At 42.4% G+C, this 26,050-nt stretch overlaps 1 protein-coding gene across 2 annotated transcripts; it reads right to left on the bottom strand.

Moving 5' to 3' along the window:
• Positions 1-817: 817 nt before the first annotated feature.
• Positions 818-25,891, bottom strand: LOC306932812 (bridge-like lipid transfer protein family member 2). 2 transcript variants are annotated; one of them, XM_079514744.1, is made up of 40 exons: positions 25,800-25,891; positions 25,294-25,507; positions 24,415-24,526; positions 23,508-23,557; positions 23,241-23,382; positions 23,010-23,137; positions 22,858-22,918; positions 22,575-22,758; positions 21,821-21,944; positions 21,292-21,416; positions 21,124-21,191; positions 20,842-20,978; positions 20,459-20,577; positions 19,830-20,020; positions 19,162-19,471; positions 18,596-18,801; positions 15,937-16,987; positions 15,560-15,751; positions 15,212-15,414; positions 14,424-14,542; positions 14,082-14,308; positions 13,389-13,579; positions 12,980-13,079; positions 12,669-12,874; positions 12,258-12,555; positions 11,880-12,037; positions 11,560-11,778; positions 10,289-10,388; positions 9,321-9,503; positions 8,838-8,959; positions 7,767-7,922; positions 7,117-7,238; positions 6,492-6,672; positions 6,244-6,330; positions 4,271-4,381; positions 4,061-4,193; positions 3,597-3,721; positions 3,405-3,506; positions 3,038-3,172; positions 818-2,428 (listed from the first exon to the last, which is right to left on the bottom strand). In XM_079514744.1, exons 2-40 carry the CDS (start codon positions 25,365-25,367, stop codon positions 2,243-2,245), a joined length of 6,738 nt encoding a protein of 2,245 aa, XP_079370870.1. In that variant the 5' UTR covers positions 25,368-25,507; positions 25,800-25,891; the 3' UTR covers positions 818-2,242. The 2 variants fall into 2 exon arrangements, with proteins under 2 accessions (XP_079370870.1, XP_079370871.1); XM_079514745.1 differs by having other exon boundaries at positions 12,258-12,552.
• Positions 25,892-26,050: the final 159 nt, after the last annotated feature.

Below are 26,050 nucleotides of genomic sequence, written 5' to 3'. Positions count from 1 at the left end.
TGCTTTAATGGTGTCGTCCACAGTTAACAGTTTTTTGTATTGAGTTGTGCTTGAAATGTACTGTAATTCTGCAAACTGTTAATAAATACGTCAATCAATCAACAACAGTACAGTATATAGGGATGCCAATCTCCCCATATAATTATAAGAGCACTAAACATGCATGGACCAAAATCTAGACAACCTGAACCTGTTCAACCCAATGATGGTTGGGTCATTCCCATGTGCCTTTTACTTTAAAGCTTGAGTGATATTATTGGGGTTAAAACACAAATAAATTCTTAACGTTAAAGCTCTATATTCGGATAGAAAATCAAACAAAATACATTATCAGGTCGGTTTAACAAAAATAATATACTGGACTCCATTTAAATCTAGGCGCTCTGCCTCTCACATTTAATTATATTCACTGTAACTAGTGAAGTTACTTCCATCAAAACGTGTATCGCACAAAGAGAACCTAAATGTTGCAATACTGAAAATAACTTAACATGTGATTATCTAATCAAGCATTGCTCACTCATTGCCCATCACGTTCTTACATTAAATCTATATTTCTCCTTGCGTCTATTATGGTTTCAGAAATGCACAATACTGCCCAAAACCATTATATCTCAGTCTATGAATAGAGGACCATGAAAAATGTGTAGTTCCATCTGAGGGACATTTGTTTGGTCCTTTGACCTATACAGTAGTTGATTGCTCTCCAGTACAGCCTGTCAGATTAATGGTCAACCATCCACTCACTTTCCCATATTATATCAGTAATCACACGACAGTCTCTATTGAAAACAAAGAAATAGTTCAAACAAATTAATTGAACAGAGACTATTACCCTTTTTATTGATTGGTAAACATTAAACAATTACAAGCAAAGCGACAGTCCTGATGTAGCACAGAACTGATACAAAAGATAATCTGTTCTGATAAAACAGTGAAATATGTGATTTTTAATCAATTTAATTGAAATATTTGGACAAAAATACAGTATGTTTTGATAGAAGTGGGACTGAAATAACAGGCTTAGCAGCATAGTAACTTAACAGAAACAAACATGGTTACAAAAATATTGGAAAATATTTTGCATAAAAAGTGCTTCAGTGTTAAAATTACAAAATATCAATCAGCTATTAGCTTAGCTGCAAACATTTTTTTTTTGCCACAACCACAATTGCCAACAGAAGTGCAGTAATCTATTTTGGCTAATATATTTTTGCTGCTCTGTTCTTGGTATATTGCACTGGTGTGAGGTACAATAACATGTCAGCCAGCTGAAAGATGCAGGCAGTATACATACAAATAAAATTCATTAACAGTAATGGGTTTTCATGTCGATGTGACGATCATATAGACTTACACAATATTCAATTCATGCCAAAATACAGTCTATTCTTGCTTAGCAAGATTCTAAATCCATTTATCTCAGAACGGAAGTGGTTTTCAAGGTGCAGCAAGTTTGACATCCAGTATTCCTGAACCAGCAGGAAAAGGTGATGTCAACCTTGCAAGTGTACAGATACGGTTAAACCAGTCATACTTGTGTTAAGTAAATCATCCCGGTTATACTCAAAGAAATGTAATTTTCTTTAAACCTGTGAAATGCAGCGTGAAAATGTAATGGCACAAATACCTCAAATGTACAGTATATACGTGGTCAAATCATGGTTACCCTGGTGATCCTGAAGTTGTTTAAGTTCCTCTCAGGGATTTCGAAATGATATTTAGGCCCAATATCAGTTGAGAGAAATGGAGCACCTTCTCCTTGACAACAAGTAGATCAGACAGACAGGTTTAATAGTGGACAAGGAAAAAACACAACACTGGACACTGTCTAGACTTGATGTTCCTGGTCCCCATTTTCAATTCTGCTTCACCACATCAGAGCATGGCCACTGAAAATCTGACACACAAACGGCCTGCTCTCTCCTAGATTCCAAAATGCTAGTGTGGGGTAGCTGCCATAGTGGCCTGTCATAGCTACAGTAAGGCTTAATTTATCCTCCATCGCACAACCTTTCCACAAGTGACAAGAATGATTGAAAAAAAGTCTTTGAAAAAAAAATCTGCTCTCAGCTTCCTCTCTCTCTTCTATCTAAATGAAATGGTAATTACCAAAAATAATTGTAAAAAAGTCTATATCCCCTTTGTCAGCTGAAAATATGCATAATAAATATTATTTTTATTTTAGCAAAAGGGTTGTACGACAAAGTATACATTTGACTTTAGAATGTGCGCGCGTGTGTCACTTGCGTCGGCTGAAGATGCTCTTTTTGCTTGAACTTCTGTCGGAGACGCTGAGCCCGATGAGGAGCCTGGCTTTCTCATCCTCCTCCTGCTGCTGCATGCCGTTGTCCGACTTCCCTTCAGATAACTTTCCCCGTGGGTCTGAACCAGAAGCAGGCTTAAGGCGCAGTTTCTCCTTTATCATCTGGACCATGAGACAAAAACAAAAGAAAAAGTACAATTTCAAAGGGAATCAAGGAATTTTCTCACAACAATGACTTGAATGAATGCTTAGACGTTATGAACACTTGACCAGCCCTGGAGTTGTCTTTATACTGCATTTTAATTGTCATTTTATTTCAACTAGTGTTACCCTAATACCTTGTTTGTTGTTCTCTACCATATCTGTGTCTTTGTTTTATGTTTTAATCTTACATCAATGTAAAGTTGCTATAGCAACTGAAAAATTCTTGGGATCAATACAAATCCATCTAATTAACAAAATGGTGCATGTATACAGCACCTTTAACCAAAGTGCTTTACATTCACCCATTCACGCACACATTTGTACACTGACGGCAGAGGAAATCATGCAAGGCACAAACCGGCTCATCAGGCTCAGTGTCTTGCTCAAGGACACGTCGCCACTACTCGGGGGCAGCAAGGGATCGAACTGGGAACCTTCCGCTTCCCAGGTGGCCGCTCTACCTCCTGAGCCACTGCCACATACACTATACAGTATACACTGCATTTATGGACGCTGGCCTCAGATGCCATGAAATCACAGTGACCAGCTCATTGCAGGGGACTCTACCTGTGCAACCAGTGCTTTACGACTGTCCCTCTTCACAGCCATTGCAAAGTCCAGCCAGGTCCAGGTATTGTTGTGGTACTCCAGGCAAGGCAGAACAAGGTTTAGGTCCTTCCAGTCCACACTGCTCTTCTCTCCCTGGAGATAGAGCATTTGTAAAATATCAGTTTAAGATTTTATAAATAAATAAATAAACTAACTACAGAATACATTATATATATATAATCTTTATTTCAGACAGTAGTCCACATCACATAAGCCACATAATTACCAAAAGGCAGCAGCCTTTCAAAAGGTGCTGATCAAAACAAAGATACTGATGGATAATAAGATGAGCAGCAGTGGTAGGATGTACAGCATAGGAACCCACCTTGTAACTGACACAGAGGGGCACTTGGGGGATCTTAATGTAGATGAATGAGTTGTTCATGGCAGCCCGTTCCTTCATCTTATCAATGTCATCAACAGGATGCTGTGAGAGGAGATCACGGCCGTCCATGTCATTACATTTGTTTTTTCCCAAATGGAGTAAAAAACAGAACAGGAAAAAGAAGCATAGTACCTCAGGCGGTTTTCTGAATGACCTCCTGACCCCTGAAGTACGGTTCAATCCCTGAACGACACCTTTGCTAGGGCCCATAGCCCCCATGGTGTCTTCCGATAGCTGCCTGGATTTGACAGGGATACCTGGGACACAGAGAAAAGCAGCATGAACACTGTGGCCTCTGGCTGACACTCTACCCACACTCTATACTCCCACCGAGAGTCTCTGAAGAGCATGCACGCACAGCATATGCATGAGGCAAGGGCACGTGAGTTGAGAGGCTTTTAATAGCTTGGAAGGATGACATAATAATAGCAACATCCTAATACCACACAAAGGACAGGTATATGCAAGGTAAACTACCATACCGGTATGTTTATTTGGGACATTATGTATTTCAGGCAGATGGCCTCAGAAGATGGAGAGGGTATGGGGAAGTTTGTTCTCAAGATACAACTGCCTGCAATACTGTGTGTACGTACCAGTAGTAACCATTCTCGACTTGTCCTCATCATCAACTTCCTCTTCCTCAACATTTCTTCCAGGGAAGAAAAATCCCATCATTCTTTTGAAGAACTGGTACATAAGTTGTATGGTGAGAGGCACCACGTTCACCTAACAATGGAAACATTTTGGATTGAGCACCATGTTAAAATTCCAATGACAATGGCCACAAATTGAATTTCCCTCACCTCAAAATGTTCCTTGACAGAGATCCCTCCCACTGGAGGGCGCACTTTGCTGAAGATTCGTAAACCAAACTGCCGGCCTGACAGACAGGGACTCTGAGGACGAAGTACCACCTGTGAGAGAAATGGTATATTCTTTTCAGCTGCAGCAACACATGAATGTTCTGTAGTCACTCTTTATGAAACATTACATGAACACAGATGTGATCGTGCTAAAGAATGTCCACGACAGACATTGATGTTAAACAGAAGACAATGATTAAATGACGATACTAACAGAATATGGTATACACCATGAAGGCTGGAGATGCATTTATGAGGAGTCCTTGGGCACAGTTACAACAATAATTACTTGGGTGCACAATGCATGCAATGGTGAATATCACACTATCAGGCTGGAAGCCTGTGACATTGATCCCATCTGGACAAACAAGTTGGAGTTAACACAGACGTAAAAGGTCTGTTACTGTAGTGTACATACCCTTGCACGCTGCACAGAGGAAACCAAGTAGAATGTTATTAAATAAAGCCCAGGATGTTGTGTGGACACACCTTAACAATCTTCAGCAATGATCCAATTTCTAAAAATGAACCATTGTTATGGATGACTTTGAACAGGTTTGACAGTTGCATCCAACTGAGGTCTAAGTTTTATAAACCCATTTCGACACGAGGCCTTCTAAATCCTAAGCTAAGTTTTCAGAAAAACCCTGTTATATACTGTACATGGAAACATTAAAATGACACAGATGCTTTCCCAGTTTTAAAGGTATAAGAAACAACGTTGTTATAAGTACTGTATGTCTACATGAGACATACCTCATGAGGCTCCTCTCCCTAGTAAACACACGCTAAAACCATTCCCCACAGCATTTTGGGCAGCCATACCTACCCCATTCATAAATCAGCCCTGCGTTTGGCACATTTATTGCTGCAGATGAGACCCTACTTGTCAGTAGTAGAAACACCGGCTTTATAAATGCTTAATGTCAAGTTACATTGTTCCTTCACTAGCCCTTTAAAACACTTTCCCTCCCATTCACGAGTTACACAAGTTAATTGATGTAGAACAGCTTCCCTCCCGTTCACGAGTTACACATGTTATGTTTTCATTGTTTAATTCACGTTTTAATACGTTTTAAGACTTACAGGGTTTCCATCGGACAGAGTGGGATAGGTGACGCGTTCGGATGATTCAGTCGCACTGGCATGCAAAGGCTTATGGGAAATGGAGGCCCAATGCATTCCAATGGCAATGGTGGCGTGCAACACTCTTTGTGGTTGATCGGCACTTTGGATTATTTTTCAACACGACGAAAAAGGATCATACCATTTTAAGGCGGATTTTCATGAAATGGAACAATGAGGTCGGCGGGGTGGTTCTTCAAAGGTTAGTGAAAAATCACACCCGTGTGAAGTGAGTGGTGCAACTCCGCGTGGGGGTCGCCCGGGAGAGGGGGACGCACAGGAACGCACCCAGGGTGCCGGCCCGGTTCTGGCGAGCTGCCCCGCGTCCGAAACAGTTGAGAAATGACAGTTACCGTGTGGGGGTCCCTCTACTGTACTGTCACACTTGAAATCATCATATATACAGTTAATATGTGTGTGTGTGTTTGTGTGTGTGTTAGGTTGCGCACAGGTGGTGAAAAACAACCATGCTGTTTTCGTGCTCAGACGCACCCAGCCACCCACCCAGCCACCCACACACATAGCTCCGTAAGGGAGTGGTTGCACCACTCAAAAACTAGGCAGTCAAATATGGGGGATTGCGATGTTTTTATCCCGCAGTCAAACTGTTAAGACAGAATTGTTTATGTATTTAGTATTTGTTTAAAAACACTACAGTAGTACATTCAAGTTTTTTACAAGGAGCTGTTTTTTTATACTATATACCGCATAAAATGGGACCATTACACCCCTAGTACATCCATACACAGCATTATACCCTGTATTTTTGATCAAACATGAGTTTTCACCTTATATGAAGCATTGGGTAACAGGTTGTTCATTGTGAACCAGCCCAGTTCCAGGAGATGCTCTGCTGTGTCATCCGACTTGTTCAGCTGTAGAGAAACAATTTGTAAGCTCAAATCGCTGTATAAGACACACTGTATAAGTACATACTATTGGCAACTTGATACCATTAACAACTCCAAGTTCCACCCATGCCCTTAGTTATAATAGCCAATAGACTCTAGTAGTGGAGGTTCCTCCCCATGCCCACCTTGCTGTACATGAATCTCTTCAGCTCCAGCTCTGCGATGCCGAGCTGGCCGTCCTCCTCGGTTAAACACCAGCGAGCCTGGGCAAAGTATATCTCCGTTCTCCTCACAACACTCACATCCTCCGGGGGTTTACGCAGCTCCAGTTTGTTCGCTCGCTGCAGTTGGAAGTCCTTAAAGCACCTGTGTGAGAGGAAGGAAGAGATCCATCATGCGTTCAGTGAAGTTGGGTGCTTCTGACCCATCTATAATATATATTATGTCAATGGGAAAAGGCTATTGGTTTTAGGAAAAACATAACTTAATTGTATAATAGATAGTATTGCAGCTCAGTTATTTCAAGGCAGTATTAGGACAGCTACACAATTTAGAGACGAGACAGAAAACACAGGCAAGAAACAAAATCAATAACAATGATTGTAAAGAATGTCAACATAAAAGTCAAAAGCCTAATTTGTGCTCTGTAGAGGAAATTAGCCAACCTACACGCCCATGATGCGTTGCAACTGCGATGCATTATGGGCTTCTATGTAAGCTACTTTTCAGTGAAGTATGAATGGGGTTAAATGTGGTCCTTCCAGCATGCAGAGTTGGCTGTATGAGTGATGATGAGTGATGAAGGGAGACCTGATTAGGATGTTAAGCTCTTCACTCTTCATCTGCATGTCTGTTTTCTGGTCCGTGAGCTGGTCCTGCAGCCTCTGATTGATTGCAGACAGTTCACCACCACTCAGCTCCTCAGGCTGGGCCTGCAATGTAGGAAATAAACATTCAACACATATGGAATCCGATTCCCCACTTTGCAATTGAATAGTCTGGAAAATAAAACCTCTGACGTAATCAAATGGAGTGAGATGGGCTGTATGAATGAGCCCAGAGGGGTGCCCTGAGCCATAGCTGAGGTGTCACAGCGCAGCTCAACACCTCCCTATTGATTGCCTACACCTGGCCTACAGGGCAAGATTCTGTGGAATAGTCTATATACTGTATATTCAACAGAGACTAAAAACATACCCTGCATGTATTAAACCATTTAGGCCTGACCTCAAAATTAAAAAAAAATCTTCTAAATCCTCCAGTTTTCTGAAATAAATATTTTCACGATTTTTCAAAAATAGCAGACCTACAAGCTTGTAGATCTGCTATTTTTCAATAGCTAAATTATAACATAATGTTTAAAACACCAAAAGGGGTTCCCCCCAAAATGGGTTAAACCATTAGGATTCTGGAAAAGACTACAACATTGGCTTGTGTGGCTCTGTGTTGTTGTGACTTACCCTGATGTTGGAGTAAATCTGTTTCTCCAGGCGTCTGATCTGGGCAACGTGCTGCCTGACTGCTTCCTGAAGATGCAAGATGCTGCTGCGCTGCTCTTCAGGGTTACTGGAGATCTCCAACTGGAAACGCACACGCTGCTTCTTCTCACTGTGCTCCTGGACACACCACAAAATGCCATTTAACACTTAAGACTGCGGCCATGTGGTGACAAGTGGTATAACAAATGGGCGAGGCCGGAATTGTGGTCATTACTACTCAAGTACTTCCGTTTTCCCCGCTCGCAGACGCCTCGCAGACCTCCATTGTAAGAAAAGGCTAATGTTAGCATTAGCTCACGCTAGCTATATTTCTCGAGAAACATATATCATTGCGATGGGATGAAAAATCAAAAATCAGATACGAACCTCGGATGTCTGTTCAGCACAACGGACAGCGACGTAGTTTGAGAAAAGAGCCAGAGATGAGGGGTGAGCAAGTCGTTGCCTAGCAATCAGCTCAGGGCTAAAAGTTGTTTAGCTGTGCCGTTCAGATCCATATATAAAGCGATATAAAACGTATATATAAGTCAATCGCAGACAACAGATTGGTATTAAAAAAATCACACCCATGTGAAGTGAGGGGCGCTAATATATTAAAGTCTAACTCATGTTGATTAGGTGATGTAAAACAACCGGTGCCAACACAAACATTATACGCCATTAACAATAAAGAGACAATATGACATAATGAGGTACATTATGACGTACATTTTCCCTTCATTGTCAATGGCGTTTACAAAACAAACATTGAACTAAAGACAAACATTAAACCTGTGTATAGGAGGGGCTAGCGCGCCTCAAAAATGCATATATGTCAGCAGCAGAAGAGAACTACATTTTCAACTGGTAATAATGGGGGAAACACTATTAACTTTTTTGTAGGCCAATAGCTGTTTAGGTCAAAAGCTGTTCAAAAGATTGGAATTAAATTAACCTTCTTAAGAAGAACATCCAGTGTATCAGAAAGCATTGATAGTGGTCTACTGGACCTCTAAGACAAACGGGTATTAAAAAGTTGACTCCCTCTCCTACCTTGCGTTTGGGTTCGACGTGCAACAGCAAGTTGTTCACTATGTCCAGAATCATAGCATACTGGACAGGGTTAGAGGAGATCTCTAGGTCATGGTGGATGAGGGTAAAGGTGTCCACAGCTCCTGGAGAAAGGGAGAAAATATTAGAGGTCATTCAAAGCAAACGTAATAGTAAATACAAATGTATACAATAATATATATATTTATATTCTTTGCCTGAACTAATGGTAGGCTTCCTTGTCATAAAGTGGAGTTCCACACACACACACACACACACACACACACACACACACACACACACACACACACACACACACACACACACACACACACACACACACACACACACACACACACACACACACACACACACACACACACACACACACACACACACACACACACACACACACACACACACACACACACACACACACACACACACACACACACACACACACAATATGGGAGACCAAAAACATACCGGCCTGCTTTTTAAGCAAGTCCTCCTTCTCGTGGTCGTTCCGTAGCTCTGGTGGCTTGATCTGTGTGGCCAGCTCTGGATCGATATCATGGCTGTAGCCGATGTAGAACATGCGGCAGCTACAGCGGGAGATTATACGCTGAACCTGCTGGCTCTCATTGACCTGGGCTGGCTGGTTCCAGTCTGCAACAGACAAGTATGATGAATCTATTAAATGCATGGTAAAATCCAGTTACTCGTGTGTCCAGCTATGAATGACCTTTCACAATTATAGCCATATAAAGTTAAAGAGTCTACTGCTGATATTATACATACTGTACAGTAAAGGTCTCCACGCACCGGGCGCGAATCAGATGCGAATTCGGATTTTTAGCGGCGTTTCTCCATCGGTTTTCCGAAAAACGCGGCGGGTGTGCAACCACCTTAAGTGTATTATTCCATATATGGTCACGCCTTGTGACATCACAGCTCCATATATGGTCACGGCTCGTGACATCACGCCACCATGGCCATGTCCATATATGAAGATCACAACTCTGACCTCATCTAAACCTGGATAACCATACATGGAGAAGATCATTACCTAAATCTGCATATATGGAGCTGGCCAGCAACACTACATCTGACCTCAAACCCTTAGATCTCCATATATGGAGCTGACCTGTTCTGATGTTGATCCTGCACCCGTCCTTCCTGTTCTGACATTGCATACGTTGATCTGACCTCATCAAACCCTGTACACTCAAGAAACGCTCCATATATGGCCAGTACAGAATTCATTCCATATGTTGATCTGACCCCCATGCCAAAGCGCCAGCGCTCGCCCACCAGTCTGCTGTCTGCCGTCACTCAGGTGGATGCATGCACGCGACCTCGCCATTTAGGGTGAGGTTGCTTCTCGCCCTCAGGGCGTCTTACTGGTTATTATCAGCATTACAAGTATAAGTAAGTATAATTATTGTATCTACCTGTGGTGGTGCTGACCATTCCTCCAACAGCCTGGCCACACTCCATCAACTCTTGCACTGTGTCCAGGTTGCGCTCCCTGTGCTCCTCAATGTTTTTCACCTGAACACAAAAACAAGCAGTATGTTTTGTACATGTGGTAGGTAATAAAGTGGGAAACAGAATACTCAAAAATGCACACTGTGTGGAAGAATTTCACTAGCAAAGCAGGCTTAGTGCATGCTACAGAAGAAAACCTGGCTGTGAAGTAAAGCATGATGAGGTTTCAGGGTGCTGTACAACAAAAACAAACTACATTTGTTAGGCATGGTATAGAGCACCGAAGTCTGACGTCAATATCGGTAGAGGGCGCAAATCCACGGGTTCATGTACTTTTTATTTGCATTGTAATCCTCATAGGGGGATTTTAAAATCGCCTCATATAATAACTGCGTTTGAAAAATAAACATGTCATCCTGGCCGTTTCACTCATATGGATATGAAGAATCAACTGACTGAGAGAAAACGCTAATGTTACCGCTACTGAATTAGTTCGCTAGAAACAGACATCATATATGAGTGACTGACTGTCGCAAACGATAGAGACACCTCCCTGACAATAACGCAGAGACAGCTTGTTTATTTTTGGACCACAATGCTTATATGAAACGATTTTAAGATAATCCCATGTCATTCTCCATAGAGAAATTACTTCCGTGAACCAGGGGATGAGCGAGTGGCGTCAGGACAGCGCTCTATTATGTATATCATAGGCATAGAAAGGTAGATGCCTCCTTTGGTTCTGGGGCAACTGTATCTCTATTATGTATATCATAGACATAGAAAGGTAGATGCCTCCTTTGGCTCTGGGGCAACTGTATCTCGGGCACCATTTCAGGGAAGGCAAGTTCCATGTACGTCACAGAAGGAGACGTTCGGTAGGCCAATCAGAGGCAATGTGTAAACATTTGTTTTCTCATGACAATAAAGCTCCTTTGAATTGAATTGATAAGCTGTTTAGTTTATTGTTCATTTCACATTATGCTGCTTTAACCATCCTAACCATTAGTAGGAGTGAGCAGCCAATGAACAATGCCCGGTGAGCAGTGACACTTTGACACAATGCCAGGAGGAGCTGGGATCCAGGATCAAACCTTCCACATGCCCACTGGCTGGCAACCACACTAGCTCCTGAGTCAGTGCAGCTCCAAATATATGCTAGCCATTTATAGCTTGCCCCTGTGCTATATGACCTATACATCGATCATAACAACCACAGTACATTCATACACACCTCTAACCACAGCTGCCGCTGCAGCTGCCGTTCATCATGTTCAGAGGCGTTGGGCTCCATGGTGGCAAAGTACTGCATGCCATCCAGCATGCAGGTCCAGGTGGTCTTCTGCTTGAGAGAGTCATTGTACCAGGCTGGGAGATGCTCACACTGAAACAGCTGGGCCTTGGCTGCAGACAATAGTACACAGCCTGAAGTCTCTGTGCCTCGTAACATCATCTAGGCAAAGTAGAGCAGAGGAGGATTACAACAATGAACCTCCTTGACTACCTAGCATAAAATAATGACATTGGCTAGAAGGTAAATTAGTTGTCAGTTACCTGACAGTTGACCAACTCGATGAGCCAGTTGCGGTTATAAACATCGTCAGTCTGAGAGGCTGCGATGCCACACAGCTGGTCGCAAACACCCGAGTCTTCTTCTGAGAACACCACAAATTTATCAGTCTCCTCGATCAGTTTCTGGAGCATGGACGTTCCTATAGACAGAGGGGTGGGGGGTGAGTGAACAGTAGCAGATGAAAGAGAGAGAGAGAATTGAAGTTATCTTTATTTTTCCATTCTTATTTAAGCAAACTCATAGGACCACAATGGAAAGTCCTCAAGACTTTTTGTTATTCTTTTAACCCAAATGTCTGACTATACCTTGTGCGTTTGCATTTCTGTCTAATAAAGTATTCAATCAGAAAAACTCCTCACCTTCATTCTGACTTTTCTCTGGCCGGCTGACAGTAGGCATGGTGGGGGTAGAGGGGGCTGTGGTAGGAGAGTAGTTAGACGGGGAGCGCCTGAGCTTCTTGGAATGCAGCTGACTGTCAATCCTCAGGCCTTTCAGCGCTTCAGTGGAGAGGTTCCGCTTCAACACAGATGCCTTTTTATAACCGTCATACAACCCAAAGGCTATGTTCCTGTTGGCGGTGGTCCAGGAGGCCCGCAGGTCCACCAAGCGCAGCTTGTGTGTGTAGGGGGCATTGCTTTCATCCGTGAGGTTCACCTCCTCACAGAAGTAATCAAAAAGTGTCAATTGATAACAATAACAGGAGTGACGTGTACAGAAACAAAGAATAAACACTTTTCTACCGACCAAAATAACTACTGGTTCCATCCTACCTCCTCCATGCGGTTGCTCTGTCGCTGGTAGCTGAGCGAGGAGAGGCTGAGCAGGTGGGTCTTGTTCACCGTTAGCTGGGCGGTCATCTGATGGTCAGCTGAGTCATCCCAGGTGGAGGCCATCAGGTGGACAGTTACCTCTGATAGATCGCTAACCATCTGGGTCACATTCCATTCAGAGATCAGTCTTCTCATCACAGTGCCAGCTGAGGGGCCACATGGAAACACACACATACACAATCAGAAATATACATAAATAAACTATACAAAATGTTATATTTGAGGAACTTTTGTCATGTGGAAACTCTTACCCTGTGGGATAAGTCTCTGTGCTCCTCTGGTGAAGACATGTCCTTTGTTACATTCCACCTGGATACCTCTCTGCTGGGCAAAGGAGGCCCAGTAATGCACCTGCAGGGTAAAAAACAACTTTAGCAGCAGCCTGAGAAAAAAGTCCAAATGAAAAACAAAAACGGAAAATGGTGAATAACTTGAGTAAAAATGTGCAGGATCTAATAGTAAATCAGGACAAAACCCTGACGGAATTACTAAGATGATAAATATGCCAAAAAGTGGTAAAGAGATCAGATCAGGGTGTAAAAAGGCAGCTTTAACAAAACATTAGCAGTGCTCTGGTGGCTCAACCAGACCTTCATGTCCTTTCCTCTGTAATAATAAATCAGGACTAACTTTCAACAAACAGCAGAAGAAAATACATACTTGTAGTTCGGGAAAGGAAGAGGTGAAGGACAACTGCTTGTAGTGTTGACCCATCTTCTTGCGTATATTCCTGAGGCTATGGAAGAGCTTGCCTCTGCAGATGGGCCGAGACACACTGGTCCAGGTGGCCCAGAAGTTCTGCATCCAGCGTAGTGTGCTGCTGTACAGGAGCATCCTGGGCTGACAAGGCTCTGAAAATAAGGACGGTATATCTGATTCAGCACGGCCATTTTTGTTTTCTTATTACCAGCAAAAGACTGTGATGGAATTAAAGCACTGGATCTGACTGGATTAAAAACTAATCTGGTGATTATGCTCGCACATGAAAGGAATGTCATGCTGCTGAGGTGTTACAGAATCCCAGATTGCTTTGATTGTGGCCTTCAACTCATTTGTAACGATGGTCTCTCATCTTCTTGACAATACCCCATAGATTGTCTACGACTCTACGGGGCTCAGGTTGAGCGAGTTTGCTGGCCAATCAAGCGCAGTAATACCATGGCACCATAAAAAGGAAATGTACACGCACCATAAAAAGTAAGGCAGTTTGAAACCACTGAGTTATGTGTGCATTTTCTCTACAAGGGCCTCTTTAAGTGCCATGGTCAGTAGGCATCATGGAGTATTTTCTAAATGCATTCAGAAGACAATGAATACTATGCCCTATAAATATAATACACAACACCCACTCACCTGTACCAGAATGTTGGTTAAGGAGGTCCATAGTGATGGAAGGATTGAGGTTCTCAGAGCGGAAGGCTCTGTAGGAGTCATGAGAGTTTCCTGAGGTGACGTCTGCAACATTCTCCTCACAGCAGACGCTGACAGAATGATGGTCATTGGGGTTACCATGGCAGAGCCACTGCAAGTCAAAGGTCATGTGTAGGTTGGGCAGGTGTAGGAAACAGATATCATCATACCTGACATGGGAGAAAAAATAAATTATAAATTATAATATATAAAATAGCTTTTTGGAATACAGCACACTTTGCAGTTGTTGATCATTGAAATACAACATCCAATATTTCCTCTTACTTTGAGGCTGTCCTGACATTAACATCGAGGTCCCCTTTGAAAACAAACTGCCCAGGGTTCCAGGCGAAGTTCAACTTGTTCCATTCCCAGTGCATGTTTTCCGTTGTGTTGTAAGGGTCCTGTAAAGATTAAATATTGAGCTTCAATATATCTGTTCATCTCTACAATTAAATATATATTTAGCGCCCCTAAATATTTTTTAGGGGCGCTAGCCCCTCCTATAAACAGCTATAGTGTAGATTCTGTCTTAACACAAACATTAAATGCCATTGACAATGAATGGAAGATTTGTGTCAACAAATCGGCTGTCGGTATGACGGTGGAAACCCTTGGCCAATAAGGGACCACCATTCTTGGTGACATAACTAAGGAATGTTTCAAGGTTGGTATAAGGTCAATAATTGATTAGAGCGCCCCTCACTTCACAGTCACACATGTGTGATTTTTGGTAATCAAAACAGCTTGTTTAACACAGGAAATAACATTATATAATTCAAACTATGGCAAGATGAAGGAACCCCCAAAATGCTCTCAACATATCTTATAAAACGCTAATTTGTGATGTTTAAAGTAGCACTTCACCCATTTCCAACCTTATCTTCATTAGTCCTCACTGATTCCATCTTATGTCTAAGCTTTATGAAAATGGATGAAGTGGTCCTTTAAGTTAATTGAACACTTCAGTGTTGAATTAAAATATCTCGTCACAAAACATACAAAATTCTCCTGCCTCCATATTTTCACAGAAGACGAACAGCAGGGTAATACGTGGATGCTTGTTATTATACCTCTGTAGCCAGCTGGTGAAGGTTGGCGTGATCAATATCCATGGCCCAACGTCCATGCATCAGGAGACGACTTTTATCCCACCAGGCGAGGGGAGGTGAAGGGTCCTCTGTGGGTTTGGTCAGCAGGTCAGCCACCTGGCCAATCAAAGTCCAGGCAGGGTCCCAACATGGTCCCCACACAATAGTGTACAGTGATATGTTGGCTGTGTAGAGAAGAAATTAAGTGAAGTGAAAGTACAGTACAAGGAGCTGGAATGACCCAACAAGTAAAATGTAAGTAAAATGATGAATTGCGCTGAGGCTTTTGCATAAAGCTATAAAAGCTTTTCAACAAATTCCCAGACTCACATTTGAAATCGTAGTAGAACTTGAGTGGCGGCATATTCCTGTGGACTGTCACATCTCCCCACGGTGAGCCAAGTGGCAAAACCTCTTTGCGATGAGCCCGTTGGTGTCCATCCTGCTCTGTTCCAATTAGACGCCCCGACAGCTCCCAGTCCCGGATCTCAAACAGGTAGCGTGGGTAGTCTCGAATTCTCACTATTAAGAGAAACGGTAAACCATTTTGGCATTTAAATATCGCAAAATGAACACAAATAAAATAAGGCATAATGTAATGATGTGATCTCTGGAATTACATTTTTCTTCCCCATTAAGCTTTACCTACTATAATCCCTCTGTGCAGGATAATCAGAACAGTAAAACCGCTACTTTGTGTAACTAACCCAGATAGGCAGAGAGTTTTAACTTGACAGCACGACACCACTGAACCACCAAAGGCAGTCCATCTCTGGGGAAGGGGCTGATCCCATCGATGTCCGTCAGCTGCTGCCTCACTTTCTCTGGGCCGTGGAGCGAGTGGTCGGCTAGGACCACCAACTCCAGGTCTGATACCATCCAGGTCAGGAGGGACTTCCTCATGGGCGTGTTGGAGTACAGGCGGCGCGAGCGCTGAATGTAAATCTCGATGTGCTTCTTCTCCAGCGATGTGTACAACTCTTCGATCTTCCTGGCAGGTAGCAGCTCCCCGTGCTGCTTGCGTAGTTCAACCACCTTCTTGTCAAGCAGCTGCAGCCGCTTGGCACTCTCCTTGCTCTCGTCCTTCATGAGTTCGTAGTTATCGCGCAGCTTGATCTCGAATGTGTCGTCCAGGAAGACGAAGGAGAACTGGCTGATTTTTAAGACGAGGTCGGGCGGCAGGCGCTGGGCGATGGTGGACGGGCTTGCTGAGCCGTGCAGGGTCTTCAGCCACTTCTGCACGCTGATAGCCTTGTCAAACGTGTCAGAGACGTTGTATTGGTACGGGAACTCGATGGCCAGGCTCGGGCAGGTCAGGACCCAGACGCTGTTCTGCGGAGTGGTGAGGAAAGGGAAGGGGTCTCTGTGCAGCTGCATCTCTGTCAGTTCTTGGTGCATCTGAACGTCGAGTTCTTTGAAGGAGACGATGTCGTTGCCATCAAAGTTGAGGTGCAGGTGAGGAGAACGCACGTGGACTGAGCCGGTGTGCACGGTGAGGGAGAGGGTTTGCGTGTGCAGGCAGATGTAGTTCAGGTCAGTCACATGGGCCCTGAGGCGGGTGCGACCGAGATCGACACGCATGCACAGCTCCCTGGTCTGGTCTGGAGATGATTCACTGCCTGCCACTTTGACTGAATTGTCTGTCCCTTCTTCTGCACAGAGCATAGTCCAACAGGCATGTGCTTCAGTCATGTGCTGGTACAAGAACATGTGGTCAGAAGGTGTCCACTCCACACTGAGCTCCTCCTCACATTGAACCTGGACGAGAAGGGACAAAATTAAATAAATTAATACATGAACCATTAGGAAATAGGAATAATTCAACATTGGGATATTGAAAATGCATGTTTCAATAGGATGAAGACAGACAATTTATCAAAATAATTGTCTCCACCAGTCCAAGGCATGGGGAGAGTACGTTTTGTACTACGTCTGTGTGTGTTCGTCCATCTGTGTACAGCTAACCTTGACCCAGTCGATGCCAAACTGTGCAGTGTGTGCACACACACTCCCTGGATGCAAACGACGAACCTCTGCCCCAATTTCTCCACAACAGCGTAAAACACATTTCTTTATATTACTCGTACACATTTGATCCATATATCACGCAAATCTGTATACTACCTGTTCCCTTCCCCATATTCCATCCCCATTGGCCAAGATTGCCAAAGTTTGCAAGATTGGTACATTTTGAACAAAATGCCTCAAATCATGAATGCAGAGTGCAATTTGAGGGAAATCTTTCATGCACATTCCCACTATGCCTGGGAAGAAATGCCACAAAATGTACACATCAGCCTCATGATGGCGCTATAACTGGCCCATTCGTGTTTTTACCTATAATAACTGCACCAATCTGTGTAAAACGTTGTATGCACACTCCCTAGAGGCAAAGGAAAATCCTTTGACCTGCATTTTTCACATATGCTCTTGCCACCAGGACACAGACTTATGTAAAACACATTTTTGGATAATACTCCTTCAAAATGTATCCAAATATCACGCAAACTACACATGATCTCTATAATCATGTGATTGGCTACAATTCGCTTCCAAAGTTTTCAGGAGTGGCCCGTTTTGTACAAAATGCCGTAAATCATGAACACAGCGCCCCATTGCGGTGAAACTGTGCACACATATTCCCACTAGGATGAGGAAGAAATGCCACTTAAAAATGTCCTAAAGCGCTCCTATCCTGGTGGAGACCTGTGGCCCGAGGGGAGCTTTTTCTAGTTTCCTCTCCATCTCCCTCTTTTATGGGGAACTGAACACATTTAATTAAGATGAAGACAGGGCTGGATGGCTGGCGTAGACGTCCGGGGACCTAGGCTGCTAATCGAGCCTGACAGCGTGTCACTCCTCATCTCTCTCTCCCCATTTCATGTCAGTCTATTGCACACTATTAATTAAATAAAGGCAGAAAAAGCCCAAAATATATTTTGAAAAAAAGAAAGTCAGATTACAAACCATACTAGGTACATTGTTTCATTGAGTAATTAATCAAATTATCATATTTTGGTCTGTAAATATCACGCTGTACTTGTGCTGTACCTGTACGCTGTAAAGGTGGCCTTACACTAGCCGATAATCGGGCATTTTTTGACGCTCGGGGGGTGCCCGACTCAATCGATCTGCTCGGGGCGCGATCGGGATCGACCCGATCAACATCAAGCATGTTTGATATTTGCTCTGCCCCGCTCCGATTATCCTGTAGTGTGTGGTGCTATCAGATTTCAGATTGAAAAGAATCGGCTAGTGTAAGGCCACCTTTAGTCATGACAATGTGTATATATAATCTGCGTCATCATGTCAAATCAGTAAGGGCTTCTGAAGAAGAGCAGGACAATCAGAGTGGACATGCCATACCTCCAAAGTACAGGTGGTGGTGTGATGATGGAAGGCTATGGCAGTGAGTTGGACAACAGGCATCAGGGTTTGGGAGGCCAGGCAACAAGGCTCCGTATTTTCTGTGAGTGTCTTCAGCACAGACAAACTAACACCCTGTAGAGATAGGCTGGAGCTCTCCCCAGTACCCAGGACCCGGACCGTGTCCACCCGCAAAGATACAGCACCTACAGAGAGCAGGTCAATGTCAATAATGTAATGCTTTGTAATGTTTTTGAAGACTGGGCATGAATAAATACATCCACTCAAGTCTGCCTTTGGTTATCTGAAGGAATGATCACTTTGATAGATGAAGACTGTAGACTACTCTTTCTTGCACAAAAAAATGGAGAATACAGCTTATATGAAATATATGACATGACATGAACAACAAACATGCTTAGGCTTTCATTCTTACAGTAAGTCCATGTGAGAACACATCCCAGACAGCACATTATCAAGGATAAAGCATACAAGCTGTGAGCTTATAAATCAGCCATTTTAACTATTCGTCATAAAACAATGTATATACAGTAGGGCTTAGTTACCTGCCAGGTTAGAGAGTGTGAACACATTGACATCATCCAGACAACACTCCAGTTTAAAAAGCAAGACTGGGTGAACAGAGGAAAGGGTGCTGTCAGTCTCGTCAGTAGTGGGAGACACAGAGACTACATGGGACTGCTCTGGACCCTTGTCCTTGTCCTTGTCACTGGGCAGCTTGAAGAGGGACAGCAGGCGAGACAGGCAGAGGGTGCAGGTCTCTGAGAGTTCCACTTGGAATCCCTTCAGAGTGGACTCCACATTTAGACTTGGAGCATGACTGCTAGACTCCATGTGGGCTTTGTTGAAACTACCCTGCAGATGATAATGACCCAGAATGTCAACAGGATAATAAAATTTGACCCTCATCTAAAGTTTGAATAGGATTGAAAAGGACAAAGCTCATGCACAAACTGAAACTGGGAAGTAGAAAAACATTTGATATTTTAAAGAATTCTGTAATGTTAAACTATAACCAGAAATACATTTAAACAATTTACTGTATATGCAAGAGTGTGCATACCGGTATGCATGCATACATACATACATACATATGTGTGAACATGTAAGTGCACTTTTCTTGCCAATAATTCTGTATGGAAAACTAAACAACTCATATAGAAGTATGTAATTTTTCAGGCCAGAATAAAATGTCCCAACTTTGTCCCAGTACCTGTAGACTGAGGGAGTCGAGGATAAGTGCTTCTCCCCACACATGTTTGCCAGGCGGGTGAGGGGCCTGTTGAATATGGGACCCTTGGCCGACCCTCCACCAGAAGTGATCCAAGGATAGGGAGGCGCGTTGGTGCACATTCTGAGATTTCAGGTCTTCCTCAATTTTAATATCAAGCAGATGCTGCAGCTCTGTTGGAATGGAGAAAAAGTATTCATACAACTATCATTTCAGAAAATATTGTTGAGATTTGTTGCCATACAGTAGTTTGGTTAAAGTGCCAAAAAAGGATTAAATGAGCGTAGTGTAATGACTTACATTTTCATCTTCACCTATGAAAATAACATATCTAATCTAGTTAGGGTTGGTATACTTGTAAAGGCTTGAGTCAACAGTTGCATGAACCATACCAACAGTAAAGTTTGATAAAAAATGGCAACATGCGAGCACAATGTGCCCTTGATACTGCATAACTGCTGCTGAGGTACTTACGATAGGATTTTCTTGTTACAATCAACTAGAATAATACTCTCATTTTGTAAAGTCAAAATTACACCACATTACTTCGACTTACAGGTATGAATTTCTCTGTGTATACAAGGGTTGGCTAAGAGGGCTATTGAGAGTACCTGCGTTGGCTGAGATGAAGCCAAGGGCAAATGGTGGGGTGTCTCCCAGCTGAACAGAAACATTGACGTTGGACACAGAGGAGTTGATCATCACAGGGGCATCCAGGTGAGGGAAGCGCCTGTGGGGTAGTAAGGTGTGGATATATTCTAATGGACTATGTATGTAACACAACAATATGCACAAACACAACATATGAAGGGTGATGCACAAACACATACATGGAAAAAAGAGGTTAAATACAAAATAGCGGATATTAGCACATCTGCACTCCTCTTACTTTTTTTTAAAGGTATTGTGACATTTAAAAAAGTGGGGTTTTTCCTTGCTGCTATTGTTAGCAGCAAGGTTAATGCTTTGTTTGACTTTCCATAGCATGACTTACCTTTTTCGGTGCGCTGCTTTCCTGTGAATGAGCTGTTCCCATGGAAATAGGTCCAACCAATGGGAGAACTCCTGGTGACGGTAGTGGATGATGCAGGTGTTGACCGTTACTGATCCTGAGATATCTAATGATGTTACCTAAAGGCGTAATAAGGAGAAAGATAAAAGTTGAAAGTTGTCATGAAACTGAGACATACAATTTAGGCACTTTGGGAATGCAAAGTAACCACACACTGAACACACTGTGAACAACCACACACAAAGAACAATCTGTGCACCTTACCTGCAGGACAGTCCTGAGTGTGTTCAGGCAAAGGATTCTTTGTCTACTTTGAGAGAGAAGAAGTCCATCTGTTAATAAAAGAAGGAACAAGATCATATAATTTGTCATCCATGACAACTCCCAACACACACATTGTTGAAACATTATGATATCAATCTGTCCACTAACCCTCTAAAAGGAGCTTCAGGTTACTCTGAGGGAAGCTAAGCTCAGGAGTGAAGCTCTTGAGTGGAAGCTGATCGCTTTCATGTCCATAGGCCAACTTCAGAGATTTCAGAGTCCAGTTCAAGTGTCTGCACGGTTGGAACAGTCATGACAAGATGTGAACAATTAAATGAGGGAAAAAGGTGAGTCAATACAGATTTCAAATTCAATTTGTCTATTTCGAACTTTATATTTTGGGTTAATTAGAGGAACTGTTAATATTGCCAATATTCAAACTCCTGATTTGAATGCTTTTGTAAAAAAAAAAAAAAACACAATAGTCCAGATTTCGATCTGGACTATGCTACCAGAAGGCTCAGGTAGGGTTTGATCGAAGGCCAATTTGGAGTATTTGTCTGAAGGCAGATGTCTTCATTGATGGGAACCACATCATGCTTATTATGTTTATAGCTAGATAACAGCAACCCTAAATTGATAGCAACCCAAAATTGATACCTGCTAAATATGTCGGTATACAAGATTGGTGACTAACCTTTTTTGGCTGTGCATCGATAACGTTATATTGGTGTTCTCAAATTCCACATTGACCTTCTGGGGAATCAGCTGATGGCACCGTTCCACTGCTTCAGTTTGGATGAACTCAACGCTTTCACCATCTAAAAATGAATGTTAGAAAATGTATATCAGTATCATCATTACATTTTCTGAGGATGTCTGTAATTGCAATGAATTGTAATTGAACAATACCAAACTTGAACTGAAAAAGGCTAGTGTGTTGGTCAAAACATATTTTTATTTTTTATTTTTGCTACCAGAAGAGCTGCTTTAGTGTTTCTCCTGTGGTTTGATATTAACAAGTCCGCACAGAAGAGCACCTTCTGGGTCACTATTCATCCGGTACCTACTTGAGCACTCCATTTGCCGTCTTATTATGGTGTGGTCAGGAGTAGAGCTATAGAACATTGTTTGTCTGGATGTATCTTACTATCTTGGTCTGTCCCTCGAAAGGTAGGCCAATCACTGTTCATGCTGTTATAACAAGCACAACATAAACACAAATTCTGAGAATTCTATGTCATCCTAATGAATACAAGAATGGTCGACCCAAAAGTTAAAACAGTTAATCGCCCCGGATCAAATCCAGCGACTTCAGAACGGTCGGACCACCACGTATTTCTGCCCACCAGAACCTACTCTGTCGGATCCATATAACCACTAATACAAGATCAGATTTTAAGCTAAATGAACCAATTTGATATTTCAGGGTGGCTCACTTGTTTACTCACCATGTGCATGGCGAGTGCTCTTTGAGGGAGATGGCAGTAACAGAAGCTCACTGAGGAACAGGCCCTCATGAAACTCTGCCAGAAGAGTTCTCACAGACAGGGACAGATATCCTGGCTTCAGTTCTGGCAGGCTCACGTCTCCAGAAAGCAGCAGGCTCAGGGACACTTCAGCAAGACATATGTCCTGCACAGAATATGACAGACAAGGACATTTTTGTCACGCCTAAAAAAAAAAAAATCTGTCTCAATGTAAAAATGTTTTTCAATGCCTTATGAAACTCACCAATCCATTGCTTTTAAGCACTTTACTGCTTAACTGCCCCACGGATAAATCCCATTCCAACCTGTGATAAATGTTTCCAAATGATAACTTTTTTCATTCTCAGAGCTCCTGTAGTAGTTAGTGAAGCAGTGAGGTGTGCAGTGTTTAGTTACCTGTTACTCTGGTGGTCAAGTAAAGCGGTAATTCCTGTGATAGTCATGTGCCACAGAGATTCTGACAGGGCGAGGTTCAGCACCATCACATTGATAGAGTCAATGTGGAATGACAGAAATGACAGAAGCTGAGAAAAGAGGATCAGAAGTAGATGTTTAGCCAGCAAATCATTTTACTGAAAACCATTAGCCCTATTAGCAGTAATAGTACACTAGTATTAGTCTTCATACCTGTGAAAGAAATTGTAGGGCTTTGGGGTGGATTGGAACTTTTCCTGAATTGTTGCCATGGCTCTTCTTTACCAGAGGTTTAAGTGGCACTTGCAAGTCAAACCTCACTCTGGTTTCACCAACACACAATGCCAAGTACCTCCTGGAACACAAACACAAACTGAATTAACTTAAGTCACATTGCCTACAGCAAGGTAGTAACAAGAATTTTGTATTCGATTTGTATTGTTGAATAACAAACATAAACAAAAAAATCTGAGCACTTACGGCAAGTCTTGGTTTAAAAGTTTACTTGAAATCCATATTCTGTCAATTTCCTGTAATATAATACAGTTATAATATGGTACAGATTTCAGAAATGTGACAAAGCAAGACAAATGCGTGTTCATAACATGAGAAAAACATAAATGGTTAAATGTGCATGATGAAGGTGCTCTTTGGTAGGACATATAATAGTACAAAAGTGTTAAAAAAATACACTCTTCTGGCAAAAGTTTTACCATGTCATGGGTTAAAATAACTACAAAATAGATGTGAATGTTCAATGTTAACAGTACTGTGTTAAAACCCACACATCTCATAGTGAAATTCCTAAAAACAAATATAGACAAGACAGATGTAAAATTTAAAACTGAACCGGAGTAAAACCCACATGTAGCGCCACAACATGTGGCGCCTATGGGCGTAACCCTCAGCAAACAGTTTCCCCTTTAGTACATCCATCTATAAATTCCTGGAATATTTGTCTCTCTGTATGTCTGTCCATCACATACAGTATCTTGAGAACTGTTCATCAGAACAATTTCACACCCGGGTGGGTGTGAATCATCTATACATTTTGTATAGCCATCTTGTAGTCATCCTGTTCAGGTGCTTGTACTCTAGGATAAACTGTGTGCTAAGGGATACGCCCTGAAAAAGGCTTGTTAGTGCCGCTACATGTGGGTGGTAACCTGCCAACTCAGATCTGTTTTTACATGCACACCTACTGTATTACATCATGGAATAGCCATCTTAATAAAGGCTTATGATGAACTTTTTCTCCAAATTGGGACAGTGAAAACTCGAATTACTTGTTTTATAAAACAAGTATCTAAGATTAAACATGCTGTTTTGCGTATGCTCAGTACATAAGTGGTAAGTAAATGGAGATTGAGGTGTGATGGTGACCTACCAGAGTATGCTGAGGATGAAACTGGATACTAATTCCTTGGACCGAGAACAGTCCTACTGATCTGATCTTGATCTCAGCATTTAGTGCTTTTTGGAACAATCTCACAATCCATCTAGAAGTAAGATACAAAAGAATGATGTGTTTGATTGATTGATTGAAATATTTATTAACAGTTTGCAGAATTACATTTCAAGCACAAACTCAATACAAAGACTGTTAACTGTGAGTGGACGACCCAATTAAGCATTACACTTGTTTACAAGAGGGTCCACCATGTTCAATTAATCAAAACATTTAGAGACGTACAGATAGACACTACTATATAGTCAAAGAACAGAACAGGAATTCATCATAAAGGAGGTAAAAAGGGAAAAGAGACATATACAGTGAGTGTTGATATTTTGTTGGTATCTAGACTGTGACCCACCCAGCCAATAGGCCTAGCCTAACATTTAAACTCTCGTAGAGTCTGAGTTTATCTCTTAAGCTACAATATGCCCACAACAATAAACATTAGGACAATAAATATCTATGCTACCTCTCATTTTGTGCAATCGAGGCTCTATCTGATCTCACATTTTCAATCTAATCTAGCATATGGACTGTTTGGTTATCTTATTACTAACCCACAGGGCAATGTCACTTGTGCAGTTGTGCTTCTGCATTACACCCAGTTAGTTGGCATAAATTAACTCTTGCACAAGCTGTGCCATTTATAACCTGAAAACACATTTCTTGGCACTTCATTGATGCTTGCTTGCCTGGTCATTATTTGACAAGTCACATGATGCATGCAACTTAAAGTTCAGACCAGAGGTGGTCTGGTCAGGACAGGAACTTCAGGAAGACATTCGGAATAAATGGAAATAGCATTCTTACCTGAAAATAAGGACAGAGATTAGCGTTGTTCCCAGCAGCACAACTGAAAGGAAGGAAATCAGCAAGAGAGACATTCTGTCCCCACTTGTTCTTCACACTCCGGTCACGGTCATGGAGCTGGTGGTGGCTGGCTGGCTGCTTCTCTTGTGTCAGCTGCTCTCAAGGTGGAACAGTTTCTTCTCTTGACAAAAAACCTGTCATTCAGGCACTCCCCCTTGGTACAAATGAATAAATAACGGTACGAACTAGAAGGAAGAGTCGCGTTTAGTTAGAGTAACTGGCAAATTTGACGTTAGTAGCCATGCAATGCAAAACGCCTGACGTTTAGTGTTTACTTTAGCTTTAACGTGGCTAGCTGACAGTGCTATCCGTTTGCAAAACAAACGTGGAACCCCGCCCCCCCCCGCTTGTACACCCTACAACAGTTAAGTCTATTATCTGCCTGTAGTGTTAGACTAGAGTCAAAGCAATAACTTGACTGTAGTAGTAACATAAACTATACTAACCTTACGTAATGCTTCGGCTGCCGCCGCGTCACAATGTAGGGAATGTAGCTTTTTTTTCTTGTCGCGCAAAAATGACGTTGTCTTCATCCCCCCCGCCGCAAGTCCGAAACTACATTAATTTACTAGCAGTATAACCATGACTACTGCTAGTAAGGTTCACATATGTTTCAGGACTAGGAGTAGACTAGATTTTTAAGAGCTGCCATACAATTCAGTACGTTGAGAAACGATCATATTCATATTGCCCTTAT

This window comes from Electrona antarctica, assembly GCF_951216825.1.
Source record: "Electrona antarctica genome assembly, chromosome: 11".
Taxonomy (NCBI): domain Eukaryota; kingdom Metazoa; phylum Chordata; class Actinopteri; order Myctophiformes; family Myctophidae; genus Electrona; species Electrona antarctica.
The sequence above is the reverse complement of the archived record's forward strand: the minus strand, read 5'-3'. Positions and strand labels throughout refer to the sequence as shown.